Source organism: Camelus bactrianus, chromosome 12, assembly GCF_048773025.1.
Source record: "Camelus bactrianus isolate YW-2024 breed Bactrian camel chromosome 12, ASM4877302v1, whole genome shotgun sequence".
NCBI classification, from domain to species: Eukaryota; Metazoa; Chordata; class Mammalia; order Artiodactyla; family Camelidae; genus Camelus; species Camelus bactrianus.
The window spans coordinates 35,043,625-35,070,382 of NC_133550.1; the positions used below are offsets into that span (position 1 = coordinate 35,043,625).

Below are 26,758 nucleotides of genomic sequence, written 5' to 3' on the forward strand. Positions count from 1 at the left end.
CTTTCCGTCCATGTGGTAATAACAAAACAAATGAAGAAATACAAAATGTGGGGGGTGCTATAAAGCACTGAACAGAGTTTGGAGACTGAGAGAATAGAGATGATGTACTTAGAGGGAGTGATCAGGATTTAAAGCTGTATCCAAGCATGTGATTTTGGGCAATTCACTTAATTCAAGTTTTTCATCTGTAAATTAAAAGGATGGGAATAAAATGCACATTGATTGTTCACAGCAGTATGCTGAATTATGGCCCCCCAAGGTGACATAATCCCTGGAACAGGCAAATGTTACCTAACATGAGAAAAGGGATTTTGTAGATGTGATTAAGTCAATGATCTTAAAATGGGGAGATTATCCACAATGACATGGGTGGGCCAATGTAACTGTGAGAGAGGAAGGAAGCTCAGAATCAGAGAGAGACATAGGAAGATGCTATGCTGTTGGCTTTGAAAATGGAGGATGGGGTTATGAGTCAAGGAAGGCAGATGGCCCCTGGAAGACAGAAAAGGCAAGACAGCAGATTCTCCACTGGAGCCTCTAGAAGGAACACAATCTGCTGACACCTTGCTGACTTCTGACCTCCAGAACTGTGAAATAATAAACCTGTGTTGTTTTAAGTCACTAAGTGTGTCACCAAGGTAATTTGTTACAGCAGCAAAAGTTAACTCTTACACTTACTAGAGGTTTTTAGGCTCTTGAGGCTACAAAGGAAAAACATCATGGTCTTTTCATACAGCCAGGGTTTAGGAGCATCTACATTGGGCCAGGCACTCAGGAGAAGCACTAACACTTTTGAGGAAGTGAAGTATGTTGTGGGAGGTGACAAGGTCAGAGACAACTTCCCTGACCACCCTATTTGAAGAAGCTGCTCCTCACCTAATTATTCTCCACCTCTTCTCTCTGCTCATTTCCTTCACAGCATGAATCACTGTCTGTAATTACCTTATTTATTCAGTTGCTTACTTGTATGCCGGATGTCTACCCTATTATGATGTATAGGAGGAGGGGCCCTGTCTGTCTTGATTGGCATACAGAGGTCTGGGCATGGAGCAAGCCCTCAACACGTATTTGTTGAATGACAGAATGATGACCTTGAGGTGGTCACTGCCTAACGATGTGTGACAGCCTACTTCTCCACCATTCTATGGCTCTGGGACCCCGCATATGTGCTTCTCTTAACACAATTCTTATTCACAAGTCAGGAGCTCCACAGTCTCAAGCAGATACTGATTACATTTTTACGCAGATAGTGACTACAGTTATATTTGAACAATAGGCTAAAAATATTATTTTAACAACATCAGAAGACCTGCTTACTATTCCAAACTCTACCACTTAGCTGTGTGAATCTGTGCTCCTGTGTTCTCACTGGTGAGACAGGTACAGAAAACTTCTGTCAGCATGGCTGGGAGGATGACGTGAGATAAAGTACATGTTAGCAGGGTGGCTGAAATACAGCAGATCCACAAGAAATGTTGGCTTGTTGATTTTAGACTTTAGGACCTTAAGTTAGCATTTTAGCCTTATCAATACAAGAAAGCAGACAGAGGAAGCATTCCCAAGTTGGAATGTTTGTTCAGAGGGATGGACTGGGATGAGACTGGGGAAAAAGGGGGAAGATGAAGAGGACACCGAGATTCTCGTCTAAATGACTGGCTCTCACTGGAGAGAAAATCCTGAATATCCACTCATTTATCCAGGAGAATTGCCCCTATATTTTGCTGATGATAGAAAATTACCAGGTCATCTTCCACCAGCATCACTTTCTGGTGTTGGTATAATCTGTTTGAGAAAGCCATCTACATCGTGGTTCTCAAGTGGAACCAAATAGTCACCCTGAAGGCATCTGGTATGGTCTGGAGATACTGTTTTATCACCAGGGGCGCTGCTAATAGGATCCAGTGGGTAGAAGCCATGGATGCTGCTAAACACCCTACAATATACAGAACAACCCTTATTACAAACAGTACTCCAGCTCATCAGATCAGCAGTGCTGAGGTTGAGAAACTGTTTTATATTCAAGGCCCAACTATTTGATTCCAGAGGGACCAGCTACCTTGGGGAAAGGGAGAGAAGCCCTTTGCTTTCTTTACTGCTGCCCATCAGAATTACTGTCTGGAAGTCAATATGGGACGGATGCCACCTGAGTGCTGAAGGGAAATTGTTATGTCATGGCAATCTGATTTTTGGAGAATGAGTGATATGAAGGCACCACTATCACCTGTCAGATTCTCACAAGCTTCAGCAGAGATTAGAAGATGCTGACGTGTCAAAAAATGTTCAGCTAAGCATGTGGTTAGTAAGAAGACTACAGAACATGTAAACACACCACAGAAGACAGAAAAAACATGTTCCCTTCATCAATATTTCACCATTGTTACTGATAGACCAGCTGAAACTACAAGGTAGGGTTCTCAGGAACCAAGTACAATATCCTTTTTTAAATGGAGGTACTGGGGATTGAACCCAGGACCTCATGCATGCTAAGCATGTGCTCTAACCAGAGCTATACACTCCCCCCAAAGTACAATATCCTTTGATGCAAACTTACATTTTCTTTAAGAAGAAAACAATTGCCAACTCTGAGGTAAATCAATGTTTATAAATCTATTTATTCAACAAGTATTTATTGAGTATCTAGCCTGGCCAGACACTGTGCTGGGCTAGGAACTGTGGCTTAGGTACTGGACATGACAGGCAAGGCCTCTGCCCTCACAGAGCTCACTGTCCAGGCAAGGTGGGAGCAGGGCTTCTCCATCCATGGGCATGGACGCGACAAATGTGCTCTTCACCCAAACAAGGTTGCTTGTTAGTGAATCCCATCACCTCCTTTATACTTTTTTCTCAAATAAAAAATGTTTGATAATTATCTGCCAGTAGAATTCTGCGATTAGGCTCATTAAATAAGAAGGAGCGCCAAATGTTCTGAGAGTCAATTAAGAATGTCAAGAGGCAGAAAGAATGCAGAAATTCCATGCAACCCAAGTACGGACCTGCATTGCATGCAGACTAGGGAAGGGCTGTGTGATCAGAGCTGTGCAGCTACGATGGGTCCTGGGAGGGGGATAGCATGCATTTGGGAAAGTAAGGAAGATACTCAAACAATTCTCTTTTGCAAGAAGTAGGCACTCAGCCTAAAAACACCCAGGAACAGCACAGCAGGGACTCACATTTAACAAGCCAACAAGGGTCAAGAAACTGAAATTGCCTGGGAGACCAGAAAGCAGCTACAGACTTTGAGTAAAGCAACCAAATCAGCACAGGAAAGATATTTTCTCAGATATTTCCCAGGACGGAGAGGCAGAACAGAGAAGTCAGAGGGCAGGCAGCAGGGACATGCTGACACTTAATGCGATGGGAAGGCAAATTTACCACAGTAGGACTGAATCTACTCATCAAATATTTGCAATTATTTCAGTTATTCCTTCAGTGAACAGCATTTGGGATGTTAGCTATTACTCATTCTCTTGGGAAAAGAGACTGCGAATATACTGCAAGGCCTCAGATAAACAAATGAATCGATTATCTTCAGCTATTTGTTCACTGAACCAACATTCAGTTTAGGTGCTGGAGGTATAAACACGACCAAGACATGAGTGGGAAGCTTTGTACTTCCAGACAAAAGGATAAAATCGAGGAATCAGTGCTATAAAGGCAAAGGAAAAAACAAACAGCAAACGTTTATTTTAGACTATTTTAGAATCAGTCTAAAAGAAAATAAGAAATACGAAAAATCGAATAGTTTGACTTGCTGGTCTTTTTTTTTTTTTTAATTCTCTATTTCTCAAATGCAGTTGAATAACCCAACCTTGGCATTCTAGTAAAGGAGAACTTTAATCTCAGTATTTTCTGATACAGAGAAAATGAAGTGAAATTATAGGTCACTGAAGACGACATGAAAGGGCTGTGCAGTACAATCCAAGTACCTATATTTGTTCTCCCGTGTGCCAGTTCATTATACTATTTTTGTCCCGAGTTCCAAATTATTACATCTAATGCTCAGAATTCTGAAGGTATTACATATTGACCTCAAAGCCTCATTAGCGAATGCAAAAAAGGATACCCTCAGGAATAATTTAGAATCAAAAAAAAAAAAAAAGAAGAAGACTGTTCATGTCTCAAGTTGAACACTTTACCTGGCTATTTTATGTCTAGGGTCCCTTTTAGGTGAAGGCCCAAGACAGCTCCAAATTTGACACAAGGGCTAGTAAACAGGAGATGCTCAATGCCCATTTTAAAATAAATAAAAGTGAGTTGTAAGATTATATCAATTAGAATAAGAAAAAAAAAACAATTATCTCAGTGCTATTGCTTGAAAGAATCGGTTTTCCTCGTGGATTCAGAGATTACATACGAAGGAAGAGGGAAGGGACTAGGCTTTATTCAGCGCCAACTGTGTGTGAAGGATTTTGAGGTCTGTTTTCTCCTTTCATCCTCAGAACACCTTATTCAACAGGTAGTATGAGAAAAAAGCCAGGTTCAGAGATGCTAAGTATGGTCACACAGCTAGCAAGTGACAGAGATGAATTTCAGCCCAGTTCTGACTCCTAAATCCAGGCTATTTCTAGCCAGATCCCTGTTTCTGTGGAAGGCATTCTGTTCTTAAATCATGTTTGCCTTTCAAAAACAGGAAATCATTTAATGAGCAAACCATTATCTTGTCACAGTGTTAACATTTATCTGAATAAAGTTAGATGTTACATCTGTAGCCCGACAGGTCTGACACATTTTAAAATTTAATAAATAGATCAAATTTAAGTGCTTTTAAAAATTCAGGAAAACACACAGACTCAGCACAGCTTTGAGCACCCTAGGCTGGGATTTAAAAAAAAAAACAAACCCTGCTTAGCATTTATATGACACTAGCAAGCCTGGGACTCTCCAGATGTTCATTACTCTTCAAATGAATCTGATAACATCCCTAAGGCAGAGACTGCCAATAAGGAAAAGAAAAAAAAAGAGGGCCTAATTTAGAAAACTCAAAATAATAAAGTAATTGGAAAGGACATAAACCTTCCCTTAGTTGGCTTTATTCCTGTCTAATAGGCCAGTGGTTTCCAAAGTGTGTTCCCTGGAACCCCAGGATCCCTTTGAAGGACTTCAGGGGCCATGGAGGGGGCAAAGAGAAACTGAGTGGGCACAGCCCTACACCTTTTAGCCCCACCTACTCCCAACAACTCAGTTACCTGTTTTTTATATGGAGATTATATGCAAAAATATATCTGGGGACAAAACAACACATTCCACTGCTTTAAAAAGTCTAGAAATACCTGCTAGCATGTTATGGCAACAATTAAATGGGTATAGTAACATCTCCCAAAAAAAAAACACTCGGGTAAGAAAGCTGGGGTTCTAATGGTTACCGATCCGGGAGCAGGCACTTTTTTTTTTTCTACCATGGAAAGTCTACTTGAAATACTTTGAAATTTAAAATGTCTTTGAAAAAAAGTCATGAGATTTTTTTAAAAATGTGTAGTTATTTTAAAATATAAAGCCATGGTTCCTGGCTCGGTAATGATGCTGTTTATAAAACAGGGCATAGACAATGGCAGGGGGTGCCCACAGTCTCCTCTGTGACGGGGCCAAGATCATTAACTTGTTCCTGGGACAGCACATTTCTTGCGAAGAGCTTCTCTGCTAACTACTGTATTCTAAAGAAAAGACAGACACCTTGGTCACTTCGATAATAGTGCAGAGAACAAAGGCACCACTCACAACCCCGGGCATGAGATCTAGAGAACTATGTACCTAATTCAGAACTTGCTCAGCAGCCTTGGTTCCCTTTCCACAGCTAGAAATGAGGTCAGTGATGCTCTGCATTAAGGATCCTCCTTGTCTACTGACCATAATCACTCCTTGTTTGGAAAGAGAATGAGCTTTGGATTTAGACAAGCCTGGGTTCAAACACTAGTCCTTCTACTCACACTGCCTGTTAGATTGGGTTAGTTAACTTATTCAAGCTTTAACTTCTTTCTCTTTTGAGTGGGGATATACAATTTACCACAGAGGACTGTCGAGAGGAATAAAGACAAGGTGGCAGCCAACACAGACAGCACTTACCGTGTGCCAGGCACTACGCTCGCGCTTTACATAGACTGAGTATGATTATCTCCCTTTCACAGATGTGGAAATTAAGACAAAGAGATTTTAAGACTAGGTAATCAACCGATGTCAGACCCTCCCCCTCCCCCATCTCCCCCTTTCAAACAGCATGGCCATACAAATTACAAATAAAATTGGAAATCAGGGCTCAAAACACTGGATTCGAAATGACTCACTGAATGTCACTGAGAAATGACTCAGTCTCCTCACCCACAGGAGCACAGAGCCCCACCAATGTGGGAACAGCTACAGATTACATGGGCATGGGTCAGACGGTGGGGTAACAAAGACCCAATAATCCTTCCAAACTCCCTGTTCTCATTTCAAGCACTTTGCTCTCTTTCCTTCCATAGCCCATTAGAACCTAATGGACTAGAACATAATAAATTCTGCCAGGTTCTGCATCTGCGAAATCAACTACCCCATCCACAGAGGACAATTTCAGTCATTGCTGACATTTCCATTCCTCTACCTCATATATCACAAACTGTACAACGGTTCCAGAGGTTTTGTAAACAGCAGAACATTTGAAGAACCTATTCAGGTCTCCAAGCTGCACTGGCTACTGCTGGCTGCTGCCTTTGTGAGTCTACAGTGGAATTCATTCACGTGCTCACTAACAAAACACACTGAACAGCTACTACATGCTGTACTGTGCTCAGGGTACTAGGTACACAGCAAGGAAACAGGAAGACGAGACTGCCAACATCCCAGAGTCTCCAAAGTTCCCTGAACGCTGCAGGGTCTAACACTTCCTCAGCCGGCGGGATCTCAGCCATGGCTAGGCAGTCCCCCCGGCACATGACACAGCGGTTGTTTTCTTCCCACCCACAGCCACCCACAAGAAGCCACGCTGCCACTGCAGGACACGCTAAGGGAGGTGGTCTTAAGAAATTCCTCCTGTATCTCTCTCTTCTCCTACTCTAGCATCCAGTACTCAGAAGCTCAGACTTTCAGAAAACAAAAGCCAGGAACTTTGGACAACATAAATCTCTGCTGAATCAAAGGGGCAGTCAAGGGACTTGGCTGCTATCTTGGGATGGAGAATGAAGGGTGAGAATAGAAAGGGAGGGAAAAATATCAAGAAAAACACATACACACACACACACACAAGTACCCTCTTACACTGCCATACATAAATGTTTTTTTCCTAGAAAGCAACAAAGCAGCTTTCATTTTGAACTTCAAAAAACTGTGATCTGTGAACTTTTAATTTTTCCTGAATTGAACTGTGCAGCAAAACATTCACCACTGCTTTAAAGTATTAGGCCTAGCTCAGTGCCTGGAATATGACAGGTGAGATGGAGAGATAGAATAACCCTTCCCTTCCTTCTAAGCTGTACATGTGATTTGGGGGAAGCTGAGAAACAACTTATGGATGGCTAGCCACTCTGAGACATCTTTTAAACAGATAAAGCTATACTTAGGGCACAAGCAATACAGGAAAAAAAATTTATTTTACAGTGTAGGATAAGGTGGAAGAATTCTTGCATCAGGATGTAACAACACAAGGATAAAACTGTAAAATTCCTAAGTAGTTCCTTTTTCCTATCATTTTAATTTCACTTTTTATTTATCAGAACAAGGGCTGACATATGATTAATATGTTGTAGAGTCAATATTTCATTGTAATTATAATGAAATGTTGATTCTATCACATATTAATCATTTACCCTGGGGAGATATATTCAGTTTTTCCAACTTTAAACTGGGGAAAGTAATATTTACTATTACTTATGGTTGTTTTAGTATTGAAAAGAGATAGTTAGGGAGAGCACTTTTATAGCAGCTACTAAGACATTCAAGAAATGTGTGAAACACACACTCTTCTAAGCCCAATCTTGAAGGTCATACAAATATGTCCACAGAATTGTAGGAAATAGTGAAATCTTTCCATCAGCCTGCTAATCTCAAAAGTGTAGAAGAGAAGGAGTTTTACTGATGTTCAAATCTTGTATTTCTTATATTTTTTATATGCTGGCCTCTCAAAGCTTTCTATAAACAATAATCTAAGGCGCAGTCCCTTGAAGAACCAACTATGTGTTTTTATACTTAGAAATTTCACTGAACTGGTTAAACATCTGAATCACATTTGCAACCTAGTTAGAGACTGAAGGTGGATAAATGGTCCAAATCTTTCTTACCAGAGATGACCCAGATTGCGTGGGCAGCTTCCCAAACCGACTTAGCATAAAACTTGTTTTTTAACAAGAAAATAAATAGATTCATTCTAAGACATTAGAAAATTCTTAAACCTATTTAAAAAAACTTGATTTGCATTTTAAAATGAAGTATTTCCTTTTTTTATTTTTAAATTTAAATATTAAGTGCACACAAACATATTCTTCTACTTGTTCAAAGAGATCACCATGCTAAATTATAGAACAGTTTTCATAAACAAAATGTGTTTTAATAAGATCTCATGAGAAAAATTACTATAAAAGTAGTCTTATAAACATTCAGTTCATTCTGAGAGCTTGTTTGGAGGTTCTAGTCAGGGAGCACAGCTACTTGTATACCCTTGACCGAGAAGAACGGTCCTCCTCTGTCCAGGATGATTGTCCTCTTTGACCGAGCACACAGAGTTGGGAGGGATGCACAAGGAGCGGTGAGGAAGGGGACACCCGCCTAGCCAGCCAGATCAGCTGAATCAACCCTGGCAATCAACGGGGTGACAGATGTCACAGCCAGATCGCCCTCACATCCACATTTAGTTCATTTTGATGTGAGTTCTTTCAGCCCTAAAACATGAAGTTCACTTTGCACAGAAGCCAACCTTTATCATTTATTTTTTAAAAAGTCCTTTCGGCATAATCTATCATCTTTTAAATCAAATGAAGTAATTACATAATTTTATAACTTTCCATGAAAAGTTATTTTCTTTCCAATGTCTATTAATTTGATTTTGGTCTCCTGGGGAAATTTTTTCTCTTTTATTGGGCCTCTTATATTCTTCATTAAAAATATTTCTCTCCAAAGTAGCCTCATTTCCTTCAATTCTAGGATCCTTCACCTCTGTGTTTAAACCCTATACTGGGCACATTCATTGAGGAATGAAAGAAAGGGTAGGAGCCCCTCTATTCTACTCTGGTCTCTGCTATTTATCTTATTACACTGGCACTTAACTCCTCCCACCCTCTGCTGCCCTACTTGTAAAGTGAAGATATTATTTCATAAAGTCAGGAGGATAGTATAATGACAAAAGGAGATAACTAGTACATAAATGCTTAAAATTGTTCGTAAGAAAATATAGAAATATAGATATATATATAATTTAGAAATAGACTTCATCGTACATAAATGCAATGTCACAAAACTGAAAGTAGCAAAAAATTGCAGTGGTTCTTTACGCAATGCTCTTCAGATCTAAACCCTTCAAATCCAATGTTACATTTGATATTAAAAGAGTATCATTATCTAGAATTACAGCTCTGATAGCGAAGCACAAATGTTAATGACTTACACGTCACCCATTCTCAGTGCTAAATCTATAACTTGAGCAAATACACTGATTCTTACAAAGTTCTTAGTGAAAACTGTAAAACAAAAAGTAGTGGAAGAAGTGTAAACCTTGATTAATCAAAATGCTTAGAAGAGAGAGATTTTCTTCTCGGTCACAGCCCAGCATTGATGACTCCCAGATACCCGTGCTGGAGAATTCCTGATTTCAACCTACTGCATCAACATTTACTTCTTACTACTCATATCTGAGCAAAGGAATAGTTTTCTGGTTTCTTAAATATTTTTCTTTGATTATGACTAATCAAGGAATCTAAAAAGTTATAATGCCCAGGTAATTTACTATATAATATAGCACACCAAATACACAGAATTTATAAGTTCTCCACAGTTTCCCGACTAGGCTTCTTCAAAGACCCCAATCCTATGTGGTTCAGTTTCACAAATTTAACCAGCATTTCACTAACCATCTCTTCTGGTCTCAAAATGATTTTACACGGCATCTCTTTTAAGACATTTTTTTTTTAAAGCTTGGTCTCTAAGGTTTCTAGTTTTATTACCCCCCCCCAAAGTATTATAATAGTTTTTCCTTTCATGGTGAATTTAAAATTTGAGTGAAACTTACTTTCTTGTATTGCATTAAGAATCTCTGAAAAGTCCACATCACTCTTTGGGCCGTCAGGTAGTATTTGCATATCCAGCTGGTAGCCTTGCAAATCCACTCCTCCTTCTAGAGAAATGAAAGATATTCATGGAGTTTGCACTGGTTATCAGAGAGCCCAGCACTAGGGTCCCAAGGAGAAGCAATGTCAAAATCTAAAATGAAAAGCCAGCTGGTTTGCCAATGATCCTCCCTCTTGGACAAATGACTTTTAAAAAATGAGGAACATTACCAGCCATTTGCCTCTTATGGGACCAAAAAAGGTTTAACTGTATTTCCAATGCAAAAATAAGGCAATTACTTTATTTAAATACCACACACTTCACAGTTTTTATGATTTCCTAGTGAAGAACAGAACATGTTAGCTCCCACCCAAGGACATTTAAAATTACTCTCAGCTTCCACATGGCTAAAATGTGACATACACAAACACTTTATGAAACCATCTTCCTTAAAGTGGTAATAATTTATTCTAAGGGAAGGAGTTAGTATTCCTGATATCACAAAAAAGAGGTATCAATTTTTAATGGCTGGACTTCCTTGCTATATCACTTATATTTTTATTTATTTTATGAAGCAATGAATGCTCTTGTCCTAGGTTTGCCTGATGTATTTTTGGTGTGTTCTAAAGAAAGAGGGGTTTTTATGCTGTTCCACGCACCTACAGAACATCTAAGGAAGTCAAAGAAACCAAGGTATCAAAAAGTAGCTTTACCATTAACAGTAATAAATTTCTAAATACATCTTAAAATACTCAGTAAGAACATCTCCAATTTGATGAGCCTAAAAGGGCTAAAAGCCAGTGCTAAAGTAAAGAGAGCCTGATGAATAGAATGGGGCATGCTCTAGCTGCCAATGTTTTTGGAGAAATAATTCTTTTGTAAGCCCAGGAATCATTCTTAGCCCCGAATAAAATTTCAGTTACATCCCTAAAACTCAAGAATAAGACAGTTTCTATCCTACAAGAAAACTCATTCTGGGAGGGAAACGGACACAAGTAACTGTAACAGAAGGTGAGCTTTAGGAGGGCAGGAACTTCTGTCTGCCTGCCATAACCCATCTCTTAGAACAGTGCCTGGCATAGACTAGGCCCTCAACAAAAGCAGATGGAGCGAACTAATGATGCTATGAGGTGCTTCTGAAACAAAGGCAGTAGAGCGACAAGTAAAGCTGTGAGCTCAGATGCCGGAGGTAGACAAACCAGCATTCAAATTCTTATTAGAGGACATGGAGCCTCTCTAGGTCTCAGTTTCCTCATCTAGAAAATAGGGGTGATAATAACAGTCTCACAGAGCAGCCATAAGGACCAAATGAGATAATGCGTGAAAGCTCTTAGCTGTCACACAGCACTCAGTAAATGGAAGCCATTACTGTTATCACCCATAATAATTTATTAAAGCAACACTGGTATTGATAATAGAAACCATCTAGCTATTGAAGAGTGAGAAGGAATCTGTAAGTCAACTATCTGGGACCAGCATGCACTGAAGAGATAGGCAAGCACTGCAGACCAGTAGTGAATTTTTAAATATATACATGCAGTTGCCTCATTGCAAAAGTCTGAAGTTATCTATGACACTAAGCTTCTCAATGGGACAGAATAAAGATGTGTTCCTGCTGGTGCAGAATTAAAATGGGCTATTTCCTCCCCTCGCCCAGCCCAGCCCCATAACCAGCTACCTTGAAGGGGTAGGGAAAAGCTCTGATGCTTTTTGACTTCTGCTGAGGCTAGTAACCTTTATTGTGTTCAACAATCAAAGACTCAAAGACCTCATAATGACATCAACAGGAAAAAGAAAAGAAAGAATATTCGATACCACCCATTGGCCAGGTTCTGTGCTATGTACTTCATTATTTCATTTTGTCTTTACTCTAACCCTGAAAAGGAGGTGCAGCAAGGAGGAATTTGTCCAAAAAAAGTTACTAAGTTGTAAAGATGTAATGCCAATCCATGATCTTAACTAGTCTTTAATACCACTCATATCCAAGCAGTCATGAATACAGGTTGCTAGAAATAAGAACATTTACAAACAGTCTAGGACTTCAGACCAGGACAAAATTACATAAACTAAAAAGCAAATGACTTCTTAAACAGATCAATAAATAGAAGCCCAACTTATTTTCTTGTTGTTTGTCATAGGAGTTCATAAATTCATGTAGAAGTAGTTATGACTACTAAACTACAGTCTTTAATAACTAGAATTCCACATATTTTCATAATTTTTTTGTTAGAGAATAAAAGAAATTTTCACATATTGAGGTATGGGAAAGTCATTCTGGCTTATAAACGTGTTAACTTGAATTTTATGCTAACTAGAACAGCCTGTTTGTGGCCTATCAAACATACATCGTTCATCTGCTTAATAATTAAAGAAAAGGGCACACTGACCAGAAGTAAAGAATGTCCATGTTAAAAATAAAGATTAAATGCATCCCTTCCGGAGATGCTAACGCTGATCCTCCTTCGATGACGAGGATCCCTTCAGGTGCCAAGGCCATACTGACTCGCTGTGTACTTACTGATCTGGTTTCTTTTGTTTTTGCTTTTTTTAAACCTTGAAGGACTATATCCCTGACACATTTAATGTTCTTTGATCTGATAAGACATAAAGCTGTGTTGAAAACCATGCTTCTCAGGAGCAGTTTCTCAGAGTTATCTGAGAGTCTGTCTTCCAGGCTATAGTCAAAAAAGGCAACATAAAGGAGGCATTCAGGTCATTAAATTCCATCTTTAAGGAATATTTAATGACATAGGTAATGAGAATGGATACAAGGATACAGGTAAATATGGAAGTATGTCTCAAGAATATTTAAAAAACACACTTTTTTAATATGACTAGAAAAGGAGACAGGAAGGAACTACTCCAATGGGTATAGAAGTTCTCTCAACTGTGAAATAATAGGTATATTTTGTTTTATTCCTTGTATTTTCTGTTTTTCACAACAAGCATAAAATATTTTAATAATTTTGAAGTCATTTAAAAATTCAGATTGTAGCAGTAGAGGATATTAAATATTTAGAGCTCAGGATTCAAGACTTAAAGACTATAGATGTTAAACAAATAAGGAACTAATTTAATAAAAAGATTTTCTAAATTAAATTCTTAACATGTATAAGTCAAATAGCTCTAAATTGCAAGATGCAACATTATCTTCATAATAAACATTAAGATTACATTTAGAATCACTAAAATATAAGGCATTTTTCTACCTCTCATGCAGAAAAAAAGAGAAAATACACTTTTAGAGAGTAGAATACAATGGTCTGGAACTTCCGGCAGTGTCATTCATTAAAGTCTAAGATGACAAAGTAGAGGATGCTGTAAACAAGGACTTTTGTAAACTTTCCTAAACAGTAAGTGAATACTGTGCAAGGACATTTTCAAATAAATCCTTCAAGGTGATAATCTTCACCTTTATCACATATTGTCCAAGGGAAACAGACTAAATCACATCAATATTTGAAAACTTGTGTGTCTGTTTTGGGCTTTTGGTATCTACTTGTTTATTGCTAGTCCTATAGTGTTAGTGTCATTTCTAAAAAGTTGAAAATCAGAGTTCTTCCTATAGTCACGAATGTCTTTGACCTTGAATCAAAACTCAAAGCTCTAAAAAAATTAGGCAACAGGGTGAAGGTTTCATGGTTTCAGACTGAAGGGCCTCAGTAATTGACACGCAACTAAGTTCAATCCCAAAGAAACTAGCTACATTATACAGGGAAGTTAAGCAAATTACATTATAGAGAGAAGCTAAAAAGATTCCCAAAGATGTGGAGAACCTACTGAACAATTTTTAAAAATAAAAAACAGCTACAAAATTCATGTGATCTCCAAATTTGCCTTTAGCTTTTCTCACACTTGACTGATAGAAGTGATTACATTCAGATCTTAATTGTGATTTGTAGTATGAGTAAAGTCAAAAGTAATTACAATAAAAAGTGACCTTGATAACAGCACTTGCATTTAATAAAACATCTTTGCTGAGCAAACATTTAAAATATTCATTTTGAATTTGTGTCTAGCTTATGGGAATTTTACCTAAATGTTTATATGCAAAAGGAACAAAAAACCCCAAGAAACAAACAAAAAACCCCACAACCAAACAAACCCAAACTTCAAAAATGAGTTTCTTGATTGGTAAATATATCCATGCCTCTTCCATCCCATCTATGTCTACAGAAATCCCTTTCTATTTTTTAGGCCCATCCTAAGTGCTCTGCTTAAAGCATTTCTTGATCCTAACAAGTAAATATAATTTTCTACCCACTGAGCCCTTATAGCTATCTATACTTTATCTTTTCTACAGTACGTTTTCCACAAACTAAAATAGGTAAAGTATCTAGCACAGTATGGAGTAGACACTGAGCCCCTATTTATCTCCATCTGGATTTCCTCCTCACAATGAGAAAGGAAAATGGAGAAATTACAACCAACACCACAGAAACACACACACACACAAATAAGAAAATACTCTGAACAACTATATGTCAGCAAATTGGACAATCTACAGGAGATGGACAAGTTTCTAGAAACATACAGTCCACCAAAACTGAATCAAGAAGAAATGGATCATTTGAACAGACTGATCACTAGAAGTGAAATTGAATCAGCAGCAAAAAACAAACAAACAAACAAAAACCTCCCTGCAAACAAAGATCCAGGACCAAATGGCTTCACTGAAGAATTCTACCAAACATACAAAGACTTCATACCAATCCTTCTCCAACTCTTCCAAATGACTGAAGAGGATGGAATACTCCCAAACTCATTTTATGAAGCCACTATCACCTTGACACCAAAACCAGACAAAGACATTAACAAAAAAGGAAATTACAAGTCAATATCATTGATGAACATAGATGCAAAAATCCTCAACAAAATACTAGCAAACAGAATCCAGCGACACATTAAAAGGATCATACACTATGATCAAGCTGAATTCATCCTCAGGGACACAAGGATGGTTCAACATATAGAAATCATTCTATGTGACACACCACATCAACAAAAGAAAGGACAAAAATCACATGATCATCTCAATAGATGCAGAAAAAGCATTTGATAAAATTCAACATCCATTTATGATAAAAATTCTTAACAAAGTGAGTACAGAGGGAACATATCTCAACATATTGAAAAGCAATTTATGACAAATCCACAGTCAACATGAAATACTCAATGGTGAAAAGCCGAAGGCCTTCTTGATAAAATTTGGAAAAAGACAAGGATGTACACTCCCACCACTTCTGTTCGACACAGTATTGGAAATACTAAACATAGCAATCAGACAAGAAATAAAAGGGATCCAAACTGGAGGAGAAGAGGTAAAATTGTCACTATATGCAGATAACATGATACTATATACAGAAAATCCTAAAGGCCTCACACAAAAGCTAATAAAAGAACTCAGCAAGGTAGCAGAATACAAGATTAATATACAGAAATCTGCTGCATTTCTTTACACTAACAATGAAACATGAAAGGAAGGAAGGAAGGAAGGAAAGGAAGGAGAGGAGGGGAGAGGAGAGGAGAGGAGGGGAGGGGAGAGGAGAGGAGAGGAGGGGAGGGGAGAGGAGGGGAGGGGAGAGGAGAGGAGGGGAGAGGAGAGGAGAGGAGAGGAGAGAAACAATCCCTTTTAAAATCACATCCAAAAAAGTAACATGCTTAGGAATAAATCAGACTGAGGTGAAAGACATGTATGTGGAGAACTACAAAACATTGACTAAGGAAATTAAAGATGACTTAAAGAAATGGAAAAATATCCCATGCTCTTGGATTGGAAGAATTAATATCGTTAAAATGGCCATACTACCCAAAGCAATCTACAGATTTAATGCATTCCAATCAGATTACCTATGACATTTTTCACAGAACTAGAATAATCCTAAAATTTATACAGAATCACAAAAGACTTGGAATTGCCAAAGCAATACTGAAGATAAAGAATGAAACTGGAGGAATAACCCTCCCAGACTTCAGACAATACTACAGAACTACAGTTATCAAAACAGCATGGTATTGGCACAAAAACAGACATATGCATCAATGGAATACAGAGCCTAGAAATAAACCCACAGACTTACAGTCAATTAATCTTTGACAAAGGAGAAAGGAATATACAATGGAGAAAAGACAGTCTCTTTGGCAAGCAGGGTTGTGAAAACTGGACAGCCCCAAGTAAATTAATGAAGTTAGAATATGCCCTCATACCATATACAAAAATAAACTCAAAATGGCTTAAAGACTTAAACATAAGACACTATAAACCTCCTAAGAGAAAACACAGGCAAAACATTTTCTGACATAAATCTCAGCAATGTTCTCCTAGGGCAGTCTACCCAAGCAATGGAAATAAAAGCAAAAATAAACAAATGGGACCTAATTAAACTTATAAGTTTTTGCATAGCAAAGGAAACCATAAGCAAACAAAACAACAACCTAGGACTGGGAGAAAATATTTGAGAATGATGTGACTGACAAAGGTTTAATTTCCAGAATATATAAACAGCTCATACAACTTAACAAAAAACAAACAACCCGATCCAAAAATGGGCAGATGAACTAACAAGCAATTCTCCAAGGAAGACATACAAATGGCCAATAGGCACATGAAAAAATGCTCAATATTGCTAATTATCAGAGAAATGCAAATCAAAACTACAATGAGGTATCTATCACCTCACACCAGTTAGAATGGCCATCATTAAAAGGTCCACAAACAGTAAATGCTGGAGAGGGTGTGGAGAAAAGAAAATTCTCCTACACTATTGGTGGTAATGCAGTTTGATGCAGCCATTATGGATAACAGTATGGAGATTCCTCAAAAAACTAAAAATAGACCTACCCTATGATCCAGCAATCACACTCCTGGGCATATATCTGGAGGGAACTCTAATTCAAAAAGATACATGCACCCTAATGTTCATAGCAGTATTATTTATAATAGCCAAGCATGGAAACAACCTAAATGTCCATCCACAGATGCTTGGATAAAGAAGCTGTGGTACATTTATACAATGGAATACTACTAAGTTATAAAAAATAATAAAACAATGCCATTTGCAGCAACATGGATGGATCTAAAGATGGTCATTCTAAGTGAAGTAAGCAAGAAAGAGAAAGAAAAATACCACATGATATCACTCACATGTGGAATCTAAAAAAAAAAAAAAAAAACAGACACAAATGAACTTATTTACAAAACAGAAACAGACTCACAGACATAGTAAAAGTAAACAAACTCATGGTTAGTAGGGGGAAAAGGGGCTGTGAAGGGATAAATCAATAGTATATGCAAATCTCAAACTCCTGTCTATAAGATATACAACAAGTTTCTTCTGTATAGCACAGGGAACTATATTCATTATCTTGTAATGACCTGCAATGAAAAAGAATATGAAAATAAATATATGTATGTGTATGTATAACTGAATGAAACATTATGCTGTACTCCAGAAATTGATACAACATTGTCAACGGACTATACTTGAATTAAAAAAAAAAAAAAAAAAAAATATATATATATATATATATATATATATATATATATATGAAAGAAAGAAAGAGAAAGAAAGAGAGAAAGAAAGAGAGAAAGAAAGAGAGAAAGAAAGAGAGAAAAAAAGAAAGAAAGAAAGAAAGAAAGAAAGAAAGAAAGAAAGAAAGAAAGAAAGGAAGGAAGAAAGAAAGAAAGAAAGGAAAAGAAAGGAAAAGAAAGGAAGGAAGGAAGGAAAGAAGGAAGGGAGGGAGGGAAAGAAAGAGAGAAAGGAAAAGAAAAGAAAAGGGAGAAAGGCAGGCAGGCAGGCAGGCAGGCAGGCTCAACAGTGGCTAACTCTACTACCCCTTTTCCAACCCCAGTACAACTACTTTTAAGAATTTTGGTTTTTACTTCTTTTGGATCCCTCTATGTGTGTATCTCATTGTTCTTGATCAATTTTATACAGTTGACCCTTAAACAACTCACATTTGAACTACACAGGTCCACTTATATGAAAATATTTTTCAACAGTATACACTACAGCATTAAACAGTCCATGGTTAGTTGAATCTGAAGATGCAGACAAACCTCGAATTGGGAGAACCAACTATAAATTATACACACATTAACTGCCCCCCCTTCATTGTTAAGGGTTAACTGTATGTAGTTTCTATTATGATTCAAGACAACATAACTTGTATTACTGCCTCTCCCCCTTGCTCCCCACTCACCCATCAAATCACTCTTATTAGTTATTGTATTATATTGCCTTAGTTTAGTGACTTTAAATTACTTAAAATTCAATTTTTTGTTCAGTCAAATTCAGATGATCCTACATTTTCAAATTAACCCAAAATGGTATACAAAGCACATTTTGACAATGTACTGATCTGGATTTAAATTCCATTTTTATGAGTTCCTGAGCCATTATATAATGCACTTCTTTTTCCTCATTTATAAAATGAAGAACAAAATTTTCTGAGCTCCATTCAAAATTACAGACAATTATTTACATACATAGATAATTGTATGAAAATAATTTGCATATATGTAAATAATTTAGTTCATAGTGTTACATCATCATGATTCACTAAAAACTTTAAATAGTATATTCCTTCTCTGTAAAATGAGGGCAAATTCCAAGTTTAGGACCTATGCTAAATAAAAACAATTCAGTTTTTAAAAGTTCTGTAATTTGGACTTGGAATAGTTCCTCCATATTGAAATAGAAATAAAAGAAAGTATGATAAATCAAATCTTAGCTTCCCCATGAAACACAAAAGATGAAGGACTCTGTAAAGTTAGCTTAAAGGGACAAACGGTATTTTCTTGACTTTCTCATAATAAATGATGCTTGAGCTGAAGTCTACATTCTAGTTATATTCTGTGAATAAAAATTGGTAATTCCTGTCTGGAGAGGTATATTCAATACAAATCCTCAAATGTAGCATTTTGTTTGTTTGTTTGTTTGTTTTTACAGAATAGAGAGTAGTGATATTTTAACCCTTGATAAATATCTAAAATGAATCTCCACATGTAATATTTTTGAACTTAATAAGCTGCATAAACACCATTTTGAAATTGGCAGTTTGTTTTCAATTCCCTGTGAGTGAATTCAGTGTTTCTACGACAGTGTTAAGATGGAGAAGGATATTAAGAAGAGAGGGGGGTACATTTTGTCTTCTTTATACTGTATCAGCCAGTGTCCACGATAAATCTTTTAAGAAGAAAGCAAGGAAATGAACCCAATTCTTCTGGAGGATCCGAAATTGGAAACCCGAGATTTACATATGGGCTATTCCACTGTTTCTGAAAAAGATTTCCATCTCTGTTTCTTAACTTCATTTACAGTGCTGCCGAAATCTATTTAGTGTCCAATAAGCTACAAAGACTTCACAACAGAGGACGCTTTTTAAGTGCTATTATAAAAAGACAAATCACACTCTTTTATATTAGTGCTACATAACCATAAATCTAGTGATATTGCAAGATTATTCTTTCACAGAAGAAAGCTCAGCTTTCTATTAGTAGGAATACACAGATTGATTTACCCACACTTGTCACTGCACAAGCTAAAGGTGTTTCTTCAAATGATTAACACTGAGTAGTTCCAAGGTCCCAATTCTGGATTGGGGCCTGACTGGAGAACCACATCTGGCTAATAGCGGACAGATGATTCTCAGGTCTAAAATAGACATAATAATCCCACTGCTTCAGCCAATAATGGCTAACCTTCAACAAAATTGCTGTCATGTTTCCCAGGATTGGCAAGACAGTGATCTCTTAAGTTGTAAAGAATGCCTGCACTAAGAGCTCCAAGGAGGGTCTGGAAATCAGAGCTGCAGAGCTCGAAATGGCAGGAAGGATTTGTGCGGCAGTGTAGGCAGGGCTCCACGGGGGTCCTCCAACCTCCTAGATGCTGAGGTCTGTTGCTATGACAACAGGGACTCTTGCAGAAGAAGGGAAGAGAGAAGCTCAGATTAGGAGGGGTTACAGAATAGAAACGATGAGACTTTCTGCATCACTATCATGTTGTTTACTCTCTTAACTTGCCTGATAAATCTACAGAAGGACTTCAGATGAATGTATGAAAGAGAATAGCCTTGCAAGACAATAAACCTCATGAGAACCAGGGCTCTGCCCATCTTGTGCCTCAGCCTCTCAAACTGTAACTCAGGGAATTAAGTAAGCAGAATAGAAGCTTACTATTAACTGACTATCCACCATGGTTAAGAACTCAGGTTAGGATTTGGGCTGAGGCTACTAGTTATAGTTGTATGATCTTGAGCTAAATAACTACTTAAATCTCTCAAGGCTTCTTAAATATAAAATTATTTGAAATAGCCTTGAGCTGAAGATCCAGATTTCAACTCCATAAAACCTAATACTCTTTCCAGAAGTAGTTTTCTTTGTAGATTTTCTTCCTTCATTTTGTATGTCCAAATGGTTCTGAAAAGATTCTTCAGAATATTCTCTCTAAATGCGCCATATAGGTCAAAATATGTGCCTATGTCCCTCATGCAAATTTCTAACAGAAGAATTTGGCATGTATTTTTAGAAAACACAATTTTGTTACTCAGCAAATGATAGCAAGGAGCAGATACCAATGCCCACATTTGCCAAGGCTCAAAATAGCTTGTTTTCCTAAGTACCCCCTACTTACTAAACTCACATCACACAATGGAAAAAAAAAAAACACTAAAGAGGAAGAGGTTCAAATGAAGGATGATTAGTGTTATTTCTAAACCCTAGTTTAGAAAGACACCACACTCCCCTTCTCTGCAGTGAGAAATAAAACAGAGGTCCAAAGTAGCTCTTGTAGTTTTACTCCTACATATTTTCAAAGCCACGTGGAAGATCTTATCTTCCAGTCACACCAAAAATCCATTTCACAAATAGAGAAACAAATATGTGATTGCATCCAAGCTCCAGATCTATTCAAGTAAGAGCAGCAAGATTCCTCAGGTTTCATAACGAAGTTTCAGGCACAATTCTCTAACAACGTCTGTTTCCAGAGAAGGCGATAAGAAAACACTAAAATTTCACACTCAACTATTTTCATCCTCAAGAAAAAAAGAAAAAAAAAAGGGTTCCGTTGGGGGTGGGGGTGGGGAATACTCAAAAGAAACTGAAGACAGGTTTTAGCTAGGGTCCAACAATGACTGATTTTCTACTTTTGGTGAAGCAATTTCATTACCTGAGCCACAGTGAAATAGGGGTAATTCCACCTTGCAGAGCGCTGTGAGGACTCAGGGAGATGGGGGAGAAATGTGTGTGCAAACCCTTTGGAGATAACGGAACATCATCTAATGTAAGGTGGAGGTATCACGGCTATTAACTGTTGTAAAGATTAGCCATGTATTTATTTTGTCTTAATTTTTTTTCCCTAAACAATGAGTTCAATCTTGACTCTCACCTTGGCAGAACTAGAGACAAATCAGGCAAGACACAAGTCTTTCTTGGTTGTCTTTCTTTTTTCCAAATCTCTCCTTAACTGATCATGTCCTCTCCCTCTCCCCTCAGCCTCTGGTACTGATGTTTAAGGGGTGAAACAGAATGTGAGAGGCACTTGCCGAGTTCAGTCTGTTCCCTAATTGGAGACTAGGCCTTGGCATGAGGGCCAGAAAGGAATCTTTTAAACTCAGGGAAAGAGGAATGAGTTTCATAACATTGGAACCAGAAAAAAGGAAGAAGAAAAAACAAGGAAACTAGCACAACATTGTAAATCAACTATACTTCAATTAAAAAAAAAAAAAAAAGGTCTAATGCAGAGTAGAGCAAAAAAGAAGCGAAAAAGTGGAGTATCACTTATGTACGAAGAAATGATAGCCCAATAAGGTGACTATCTGTGTGTTCAATGGAATCCTTCTGGTCCCTTCTTCAGCATAGTTTTCTTATGTTAAGGTTTGAACTATTACATGGCTTTTAATTTAAATTTTCCAAGGCTTTGTTACACTAACTTGTTAGAAATATTGCCACCAAGTTGTTTGAAGAAGGTAGTGAAAGACTCAAACCACTCATGTTGAAATCTTGCCCCCTTCACATACTGGCTGCATATTTTGGGGCAAGTTACCTAAATCTTCTCTGTGCCTTAGTTTCCCCAACCATAAAATAAGGATAGCAGCATGAGGATATTATGGGAATTAAATGAAATAATGAATGAAAATAGCTTAAGAGTTTTTGAAGTTGGGTATATGTTAGAGTAGTTAATGGTAGGTTTAATTTTATTATTGTCAAACACTTACTACTCTCTGGAAAAGATACATGCACCCCAATGTTCATAGCAGTACTATTTACAATAGCCAAGACATCGAAATAACCAAAATGTCCATCGACAGATAACTGGATAAAGAAGCTGTGGTATATTTATACAATGGAATACTACTCAGCCATAAAAATAATAAAAGAATGCCTTGTGCAGCAACATGGATGGACCTAGAGATCATCATTCTAAGTGAAGTAAGCCGGAAAGAGAAAGAAAAATTCCACATGAGTGATATCATGTGGTATCTAAAAAAAAAAGAAAAAAGAAAGGAAAAAGAAGACACTAATGCACTTATCTACAAAACAGAAACAGACACAGACATAGTAAACAAATTTATGGTTACTGGAGGGGGAAAGGGAGTGGGAAGGGTTAAATTGGGAGTTCGAGATTCGCAAATATTAACTACTATATATAAAATATATATTTTCTCCTGTATAGTACAGGGAACTATATTCAATATCTTGTAACTTATAATGAAAAAGAATATGAAAATGAATGTATGTATGCATATGTATGACTCAAACATTATGCTGTACACAGGAAATCGATACATTGTAACTGATTATACTTCCATTAAAAAAATACCCTCTGTACACAGACAGCACTATAGTCATTCTAGCTCATTGGAAACAACAAAATCCTAAAGTTTCTCACCTGAGAAATCAACTTGTCCCAACATTTAAATACCACACCTACGTAAGGGAAAAATAATCATGCATAAAGAGGGAAAGGGCTATTTTTTTAAAAGGAAAGAAAAGGAATTATGTTAGAAATTGTCTTGGAAAAATAATGAAACCTATCAGCAAAACATCATTTTACAAACCCTAGAAGAGAATAAAAGACAAATTATGTGACCAATGGCATTTCTCTAGGAATATATGAGATATCAGATCAGATATCAGATAAAGGAAAAGCAACAGAAATGTTCTGGATTCCACAAAGCTTCTAATTCTATTTCATATGGCATAGTCATTAAATTGGGATAGTCTGATCTATATCCACTAAGCTTTACAGTTTCGGGTTCAAAAATTTGCAATCAATGCTTCAGTTCACTCCTCTCTTGACCCTTAAATTTCAGTTCCAAGTCTGATGCCATTTAAAACTTTTATTATTGGCCTATAAAGATGAATAATATTCATTAATTATGGGGGCAAAAAGATAAGGTCAAAATGAAATCGATACACAAGAGAAACTTCTGAGACTATCAGAAGGGAAGAGAAACCACAAAAATACAAGATGCAGGTGAATAGTTCCTGTATCAGTACAGCCTAAGGAGAAACCATCTTAATTGTGATTCTGGCACAAGTTAACTGGGAAGCCATTTGAGGTAGGGTAAAAGGACTGAGCAAGACACAATTCTGAGACATATGCACTTTCAGGCTTTGGAATTTTGTCTATGACGATGCTGACAACAGAAATGATCATTGGCTATTGGCACCTTACTGTGCCAAGGATCGCATTCAGCATTTTACATGAATGAATTTATCCTTACAGTGCTATTAGGGTTGCTGGATGGATATGACACATGAAAATACAAGGTTCCCAGGTAATGTGAATTTCAAATAAACAACAAATCATTTTTTATCATAAGTGTACCCCATGTAATACTATTGCAGAAAAACGTGTTACAGCTCGGTGTTACAGCTTAGTTGTGACAGCAACCTGGATTGGGGCGAGAGACCAAGCAGCACTCAGAGAGTTGGAGAACTCAGGTTTACTACACCAGTGGGCCCAGAGCAGTTAACACTCCAAGCTCTGGACCCCTTCTGTAGGTTTTACACAGGCCTTTATAGGCTGCCAGTTTTACACTTTACAACATCATATGCAAATAAGTATAACAGAAGTTGACCAACTAGGAACAAGCTTTGTAGGAACAGACCAATCAGGAGTGAGAAATAACCAATCAGGATTGAGCTCCATGCAAATAAAGTACTACAGATGGACCAATCAGAAGTTAGGGAAGTGGACCAATCAGAAGTGAGAGTAATAACCAATCAGGAGTGAAGGAAATAACCAATCAGAAATGAGCTCAGGGAACCAATAGAATTTTAGGGGTAAGTAAGCCATTTCAGAGGCAAAAAGTGAGATAGAGCCTCTGGGCCAGGGAACCAGATGATGCTGGCACAAGAGTGGGGGCCCTGCTGGGTTTTTTATGGGGCTTCCCGCCTCAATATTTGGGACATACTTACACCAAAAGGTATCCGTTGTTTATCTGAATTTTAACTGTGAGTCATCTGGTAACCCTAACATTGTGAGTTAGGTACTAATATTCTCATTTTGCTGATGAGGAAACAGATTTTGAGAAATTGTCATTTTCCTAAGTTTGTATATGTACTTGGTAACATATCTGGGTTTAAAACAGATATCTAACAACAAAGCTTACATTGATCAATAATACCACTATAATGCACTATTATTATGCTCTCTCCTATATCTGGATGGCCACCCCCCATCCTCTTCTTGATATCTTAGTTGACCTTCAAAGTCCAATTTGTAGACCATATGCCTTTTGAACCCTCCTTAAATCCTTTCCCTAGTAAGAATGCTCCCATAATTTTATTTATATCTCTGTTCCAGCCCTTAATACAATTTGACTTCTTTTACAGCAGGTTAAGTATAGATCACTGTAGTGGAAGTTCTTCCATATACATTTCCCTTTTCTAACACCACCTCTGTTTCCTTTTGGGGAAGGGTCTTTCCCTTACTGTGTGCAGCCTGGGTGGGAGGAGAAATCAAGGAATCTTATCCTCCTATTCTAAAAGCTGAAGGGAGAGACCTCCTGTCCTATCCTTTCTCTCATCACTCTCTACCCAACCAAGGGAAAGGCACATGGCCAACAGGATTTCTTCCAGGTCTTCAAAAACTTGAACCAAATGATTCATAACTAAAAGAGACATAAGGTTCATTTATTCTGGGTAGTCAAATAGTCCTTTCCTTAGTTTCTGTTCCTTTTCCAAGGCTGCTTCTCCAGGCTTTCTATCCATATACTTGAGATTTAAATTCCTTCTTTGCTTAGATTAATCATTTTCAGTTATTTAAAAACCAAAGAACCTTGACTGAAGTTCATCTTCAACATGACTGTGAGCTCCCTAAAGTCCATGTGTAATTCAGTTCTATACCATTCCAGCCCCAATGTGGTACTTTCCAAGTCAGTATTTATTAGTATACAGTAGGCACTCAGAAATGTTGGTAAACTCAAAGGGGGATAAAAGAACTGAAATTGTTCAGGGCTGATGACACAGAAGATCTACAAGACTTTCTTCCTCTTTCTTTTCATACTTAACAAGTCTGGGTTGGCTTTTAGGAAGCACTTTGGGAATAGGGATTATTCATTTTGTAAAAAGGAGATGGATGACTTAGTAGGCCTCCCTATGACTAAAATGTCCATGCTGCTTCTAAGATCTATGAGTCACTCACTACAAGAAACTCAATTTGAGTGCTCTTCTATACTCTCCCAACAGAGAACTGTGATGCATTAGTACAAGCACACTAAAAATAAAAGGATGGAATCAAAGCCATATCTTAAGAGGAGTTTTAAATACTTTAAAAAACAAGTTTCTAGCTGTAATTTGTTTAATTTTTCTTAATTATAATTCTGTGCTAAAGAATTGGTTTTATTTATATTTTCAACCAATAGCCAATGCAAGTAGTGTTCAAGAATCTATGATAAAATTATGATAGATTTTATACCATTAGAAATACCTTAATAACACTACTTTAAATTTTTAATGCATTAATATCAGTATAGGATGCCAGTTAAAGGCTGACTCTACTCTGCCTGGGTCAAACAAACAGAATATTCTGTACAATTCTGGGCACTGTATTTCAAAGAGGCAATAATAAAATAAGGCTTCTTCTAAGAGTATAGTGGGTAGGATGATAAAGAATCTGAAAACTATGTTGCTGAAGGAACCACCGAAGAAACTAGCAAATGTTTCAGTTGACAAATAGCTCAAGATGAGTTTTTGAACAACTAAAAGATCACCATTTGAAAGAAGAATTAGATTTACTCTGTACAACTTCCGAATGCAAACCTAAATCAGTGCGTAGAATAGATTTCAATCAACAGCAAATAATCAGCCTTTGATAAGGCTACCAAGTTCTGTGGGAGCACTGGGAAGTTGGAGGTCAGTTCTGGCCAGTGGGATCCAGAAAGGCTTTTGGAAGGAAGTGGAAGTTGGGTTACATTTTGAGGAAGGAGAAGGGCTAGACAGAGATTTATTGGAGGTAGAGGCCTTCCAAAAAGAGGGAAGAGCTAGAGCAATGGCAGAGAAGTGAAAGAGTAAAAGCCTAACTGA

At 37.4% G+C, this 26,758-nt stretch overlaps 1 protein-coding gene across 2 annotated transcripts in view; it reads right to left on the reverse strand.

Moving 5' to 3' along the window:
- Positions 1-26,758, reverse strand: part of ANO4 (anoctamin 4) — a 263,479-nt gene that overhangs the window by 149,613 nt on the left and 87,108 nt on the right. For both annotated transcript variants that reach the window (XM_010962817.3, XM_074375230.1), the window contains exon 3: positions 10,187-10,291. In XM_010962817.3, the coding sequence (XP_010961119.2) occupies positions 10,187-10,291 (105 nt within the window). The remainder of the gene's footprint in view (positions 1-10,186; positions 10,292-26,758) is intronic.